The sequence below is a fragment of the Mandrillus leucophaeus genome, unplaced genomic scaffold, assembly GCF_000951045.1.
Source record: "Mandrillus leucophaeus isolate KB7577 unplaced genomic scaffold, Mleu.le_1.0 Scaffold557, whole genome shotgun sequence".
Lineage (NCBI taxonomy): Eukaryota > Metazoa > Chordata > Mammalia > Primates > Cercopithecidae > Mandrillus > Mandrillus leucophaeus.
In genome coordinates, this window is record NW_012105997.1 from 2,259,071 (window position 1) to 2,265,799 (window position 6,729).

The 6,729-nt window shown below is 41.0% G+C and overlaps 1 protein-coding gene across 1 annotated transcript; it reads right to left on the bottom strand.

The window, feature by feature from the left end:
• Window positions 1-2,765: 2,765 nt before the first annotated feature.
• On the bottom strand, window positions 2,766-6,090 carry NPS (neuropeptide S). Its single transcript, XM_011998123.1, has 3 exons — window positions 6,069-6,090; window positions 5,876-5,957; window positions 2,766-2,977 (listed from the first exon to the last, which is right to left on the bottom strand). Exons 1-3 carry the CDS (start codon window positions 6,074-6,076, stop codon window positions 2,798-2,800), a joined length of 270 nt encoding a protein of 89 aa, XP_011853513.1. The 5' UTR covers window positions 6,077-6,090; the 3' UTR covers window positions 2,766-2,797.
• Window positions 6,091-6,729: the final 639 nt, after the last annotated feature.

The following is a 6,729-nucleotide window of genomic DNA, read 5'->3' on the forward strand; positions in this document are numbered from 1 at the left end:
AGAGCCCTTTGCCGCATTTGCAGATGCTCCGAGAGAACTCCAGTTTCGGGGCCGAGGGTAAGGAGAGTGGTGCTGCCACTGGCTGATGGCTTAGATGTTTAAAGCCACCTCATAGGAACAAAGGCAGAGGCCATAGTGGCAGTAAACAAATGGCAGAAAACATAGTGGCAGAGGCCATAGTGGCAGGACACAAGGATTGCCTGAGGACTTCACTGCATCTGTGTCCACATACATAGGGAGAAGTGGGAAACGGACTGATTTTGGGGGGTTAAAAAAGAATTAAAGGTACATCCACTTTGAAGGGTTTTGCTTGTTTCTGATTTCAAATATTTCTTTAAAATCTCAATGACTTCAGCCACTTGTGTGGCCACCAAGCAGGAAGGCAACTGGATGTCATTAATGGATAAGGGAAATGCCTCCAGATCCTACACCAAGACCTGGAGCACTGCTGGGCTGATCTCTCATTTCAACACTTGCACAGAAGTCTCCCATCTGCCCCTGGGAACAGAGACAGGGGCCACGGTGCCACTGAAGGGATGGCAGTGGGCTGGTATGACCTCTCATGTGGCTGCTGGTAGGGGAAGATGCCAGGGCCACTGCTAATGTGACTGTGACTGAGAAAGGACCAGGCCCATGAGCAGATGAGGGAGCAGCAGAGAAGCAGGTGGAGGACGCCCATCCTGAGCTAGCTCTTCCTCTCCCAGTGCCACCCACACCCTGTATCCCCACCTGTTTGTCCTTGCGGATGCCCACAGTCCACGTTTGCATCAAGACTCAAGGCCATGCCTTTGCATCTAGAAACTCGGCCCATAGCTGCCCCTTCTGGTGTGTGTTCCTGTGCGTGTGTGTGTCTTTAGGGGAACACTGATGGGGAGAAGGAGGTGATCTTAGAAAGAAAATATGGATTTGTTTAAGCAGACTGTTTAAAAATTATTGAAGGGTATATCTGGCGTTCCTATACATCAAGCATCCACTGAAAGACGGACCAGACTGGAAGGCCACGTGTGTGGCCTTGGATCCAGGGAACAGTGAGGGTACAGTGGGTGATGCAGCAGAATGAGCAATGTCCTCCTCTTCCTGCTCTCTCATACCCCTTCGTAGGGGTCTGCCCTGCCACAGACCATACAGCAGTCACAGACACATGACCCTGCCTGCATCTCTGGCTTCTGCAGAGAGAACCAGGAGTGGATCCCTAACCCCAAAGGGAAATCAAAGATGCTGGCCCGGGGGAGGTTCTGGGCCTGATGTTGTGAGGCCCTATAGAGCAACACAAAGCCCCAGGCAGATAGAAGTTATGGGACAGCAGAAACAAAGGTCTTGCAGACCATCCGGTTTGCAGGGAAGAAAACGCAGCTAGAAGGGTGCAAGGGACCCCGGAGGGCAGGGTTGCTGCCTGATGGCTTCTACTTCTACCAAGCTCCTCTGTGCTTCCCAAAATGTGTTTCCCTGACGTTCCCTGATCCTTAAAATAAATGCTCCTTCCTATAACTTGCATTTGCATGATCTGTGTTACTTCATCCCCCAATACTTAGGACGAATCTGTATAATAAGAGTAAAATAAGCACACCCCACAACCGTGAAACCACTTGTTTTCATAGAAGTCAGCAACAAACCACAGAAGACCTTTAGGGGCCTCTGTTTCTTTCAGTGGGCACTTGGCACATCACCAACAATACGGCAAGTGTAAAGACTGCTTTGTGTAGAAACCGATTTGGTTGTGTGGACCTAGCTGGTTACCGTGAGACCAGCTCACTGAGTACTGTTTTCTGAAGACTGTGTTTCTATCCGAAGCTGATGACTAAGGACAGGTCATCCTGAGGCTTCCACTGCCCCCAGTCTAGGAGCTGTGCGTGGCTTACAGCGAACACCCTTAGTGTGCTACAGAATCCAATATGAGTGAACAGATATATATTAAAGTTATGCATTTGAAATAACACGTCAACCAATGTCGTGTTATCCTTTTTAAAAAGCAGTGTCAGGAGTTTCAATGCAAAAAGTCGGGGGTCTTTCCTGGAAGAACAGGGGAAAGGAGAAGGCCTTAATCAGCACAGTTTGGGGAATAGATTTCCAAACGGCTGCCCCGATAACACAGGGCACTGTCAGTCTCTGTTGTTGTTGTTACTGGCAGCATTTCTGTGTTTAAAGATTTTAAAAGGCAACAAATTTCCAAGACAAGACAACAAAACAACACCCTATAGCTAAGTATATTAGGAATAGGAAAAGGGAGACAAGAATGACATCTAGAGGGCTCTGGCGATGTTTGTTCTTGGTTTCAATTAATTGATTGATGGATACAGCTGTACCATTCACCTTAATGTTGGTTAACTTCACAAGCCCCTTAGAAACAGAAATAGCACATCCCCCCCCCGCCCCCCGCAGAATTGGGCCTGTTAAGTCATTTGAGAAAATGGTATTAAAAAGAAAAACAAATATCACAGTATTCATGTTATGATATTATAGGCAGGAAAAAAAAATCATACAATTGTGATGACTGTCAACATGCTCATGCATTCTGTCCAAGTTAAAACCAAAGCAAAAGTGTCCATCTCATTCTGGAAAAAGTTACTAATGGGCCACATAAATCGTTTTTTCTCTCACAAGTGGAAGTTTGAGACAGGTTTACTTTTTTTTTTTTTTTTTTTTTTTTACACAATTTACTCTGTACCAGTTAGGAGAGGAAAAATATTTGAGAATCAAGAGCATGCCAACACTCAATAATAAGGAGACGATGGACTTTGAGCATGTCAGTCACACTCTACAATTTGAGATTAATTCCCGGAGTCCTTTGCACACTTAGTCATGATTTTGCTCTTTGAAAGGAAGTTTTATTCATCCCTGTGCCAACTCCATTGCGAAAGGACCTTTTCACAAACATCTTCTCCAAAATTGGCTTTAGAAAATCTAGTTCTTTGCTCCTGTCCAATCTGGTTGGGTAGCTGTTCAGCAGAATGAGAAAGTAATCAGATTTTCCAGACACCTGGCAATTCAGATGGGGGAGGAGAAAGAGAATACAGCCTTAGGGTTAAAAGTGTATTTCAACAGTAACAACTTTCAAAATCTTATGGCGATAAATCCAATACATCCATCATCTTAAAGGCAGAAGTTTTGCTAAAACAATAATCTACTTTAACAAGATACAAAATATTATTTGGCGTGATCTACCTACTTGTCTAATTTTTACACTGCTTATATACTTGCTGCTATTCTGTATTTACATCAGGCACTACACATAAGTCATCTTGTTGCCGTTATTTTATAAAGAATATTTCAAGCAGCACTAATTAGCCCTGGGAATCATTTTTAAAATTGACTTAGAAAAACAATCCATGAGGATCAAACTGTAGGTGTCAATCAGAACCACCTTTCTCCTGGGGCCTGTCCTGGGCCATTTGCCAAGTTTACCCGTAAGGATGTCTTCCTACTTGAACAACGGCATCTTCAACTTCTGACTTTAGTTCAGGTCCTCATCAGTGGCACGAGGCCTGGATAGTATAGGAGAGGGTAGGGCACTTAGTGGTGGAAGAAATAGATCTGCCATCTTAGAGTTCAAACTGGCCTGGCCTTCAGGAACCTGAAGTTCAACCCCATATTTTGCAGAAAACAAACTAAGTACAAGACCAAAGGTGCATGCCCTGTGTCGCAGGGCTGGAGATTCCAAGAGGTAGCTCTGCCCCAGGGTTTGCGTACGAATCATCAACACTTGTCATGTTTTCCCTCGTGCATGGTTTCAGAAGAATTATAACACACTGATAAGAGGCTAATACAAATTTCGCCAATAAGGCAAAACACAGATTTATCCATGATCTGTGTGCTGCTTGCATTATGGGCATCCTCTTGTCCTACTCCTGAACAAAGCTCTGTGAAGTAGATACTGTTATTTTCGAAGCATCTGACTCCAAGTTTAGGTTTCTCAACTAGACTAGAACTACAAGAGGAAAAGGAAAGTGAGTGCTTTTATTATCAATAAAGAGATGTACTAAAATGCAAAACTCAGACATTTTTTTTTCTATCTAGGTGCAGGAAAACAAGTGTGGTCTCAGGTTACTGTATTTGGAAGTTGAAATGGGGCCAGAGGGCATGAAGCGTTCCCTGTAATTCTTCACCCACGAGTGGGTGGTTTACTGAAGATTCAGTGCATCCCAGACAAATCACTCCCACTGGCCTCGGGGGAAAAAAGAAATTGGGGTTTTTTTCCCCCTTTTTCATCTCAGAGAGTTTGGTCAGAGAGTTTCCGAAATACTGGTCATGAGAAAACCAATCAAACACTCTTAGTCGGACAACTGCTACGTGTTTTTCCGTGTGTTAACGGAGGAAATCTAAACATGGTAGATAGAATGCCTTCTATTTAAAATCCCCAGCAGGGAGGGGCCTCTGAGTCATTGCAGGAAGGGAAGCAAGCCAGTTCTTTCCAGAAATACTCATGATGCCACCTTTATACTGCAAAAGGAATGTATCAGTTCTGGTTATGAGATTCCTGAAACATCCCTAAAAAGACACTGATGCACTTTGCTGGTCATTGAAGGCAGCCCTTGCCAGGGCGGACTCATTAACATAATAAGGTTGTATATTTGCCTGTTAATGGACTCAGTGAAGTTCGCAACAAATACTATAAAAGACTATGTGTCTTCTGCCCTCATAATCATTCACCCTAAGCAATCGAATTAGCATGAATAGCACCCACACTCTCACTACAGGACTAGGTAATAACAGGAACAAAACCGTCACACGCAAAAATAGAAATAAGGAAAATGCAACGAAAGGAGAAACATTTCATTTATGGACAAGGAAGTCTCATAAGTATTTTAGAACAAAGTACATTCTTAAATTCTTTTTAAAAAGCTACAGAGAAGAGTCTGTTATTCAACAGAAACGTCATGAGTAAACCTTTGGGGAAAGAACAAAAAGTAATTAGGAAGACACTTGAGAAAATATACCAATTTATGGGTTGTGACTCATCAGCTTGATCAATGTGGTGTCTTAAAGAATTGATGACTAAATTCGTGTTGAATGCTCATAGGAGTAAAAGCAAAAAAAGGAAGCTATATTAAGTAAACAAGAAATAGAAAAATGACAGATGCGAAGATTAGTGAAAAGGTCAATAATATAAATAACTAAATCATTATGTTTGGACATACTTTTATCATTTAGGATTTATGTGACATCCTTTTATCCTAAAAGTAGTTTCATAAATCACATTGATTTCAGTAATTATAATGTGACAGATTTTCAGTGAAAAAAAGTTAAAGTTCAAAATGCCGTCAATGACAAAAGGTATTTTAAAATTGTAAACAAAATATTGACATAAAAACAACTGAAATATGATGTAGAAATAGTATTAAATATTCCAAAGAAAGATATTTATTTTCTGAATGTCTTGAACAGTTCAATGAACATTCAATCAATATTCTCCAATAAATATATGAATTAATATTTTATGTGATATTTTATTTAGATCTAAGATTTTATCTATATTCTGCATCTGAAAAAAATTCAACTGTTTTTGAAAAATGACCACTTCATTTTTAATATAGTTTCCATGGTTAAGTGTTCACTTTGATTGTGAATGAATGCATGTGGAATAAATAAATTGCCATTGGCAAAAAAAAACACATTATTTTAGATTGAAATGAATATTTCCCTTTGCAGGAGCAAACCCTAAATAATTCAAAACAAATTGGAATATAGTCCAGTATTACTTGTCACACAAATATTTTCTTTTACTAACGTCATCAATCTGCTGACTTTTTCCCATTGAGAACTCTAACAATAAAGGAAATTACTTTTCTGTCACATGTTCCTTGCAAGTATTTGGAATTTACATACTTTACCATTCTAGTTATCTATGTAAGTATCTAAAATGAAGGCAAATCCTTACCTTAGAAGATGGAACTGGATAACACCAAAACACATGCATTGTGGACAGCGACAGAACTAGGATGAGATTGAGTTTTAATAAGCTGCAAAGTAGAAAAAATCACAATCAAAATTTAGTCTCATGTAGGCAAAAATAAGTAAAACAGCATATAAAAATTCAACATTTTTCTTTGCAGAAAAACGTAGCCTTTTACCTAATCATTTTGGACTTCCGAAAATCTGTGCAGATAGGTGATTTTATTGCCAATTTTCTCACACTTACTGTCAGACCCTCACTGGGTGGCCCTTTTATACCAGAAAAGTTTGGGAGTGAAAATGTCATCTCATCCCTCCTATATGACTAATTGTTCTGGCTGTGGCCTTTTGTTCTTGTTAAGTAGGAAAAGGACATAACATATAGGCATTGTCATTGAGCTGCCAATGATGGACTTCATTTAAAGTTTGCCATTAAGAATGTCCTTCAAAACCATTGTCTTCGAGACTGCATCATTGTGGCATGGGTGGCCAGAGGTCTCAAAAGGAAACAAAAGGTTTTCTTAGCTTAGAATTTAAACCTTTAAGAAGGATGACATTCTTTCTTTGAATGCCCCAGACATTATGTTTCAGAAACTAACACAAAATGCTTACAGGAATAAAGAACATCAACCCGGCTGGGCACGGTGGCTCACACCTGTAATCCTAGCACTTGGGAGGCCGAGGTGGGTGGATCACCTGAGGTCAGGAATTCGAGACCAGCCTGGCCAACATGGTGAAACCCTATCTCCACCAAACATACAAAAATTAGCCAGGTACGGTAGTGCACACCTGTAATCCCAGCTACTTGGGAGGCTGAGACAGGAGGCAGGAGAATCACTT

Coding starts and splice junctions, on each gene's coding strand:
- NPS (XM_011998123.1), bottom strand. Junction 2,978..5,875: donor ATCCAGTTCCATCTTCTAAG/GTAAGGATTTGC, acceptor CTGAATTGCCAG/GTGTCTGGAAAATCTGATTA.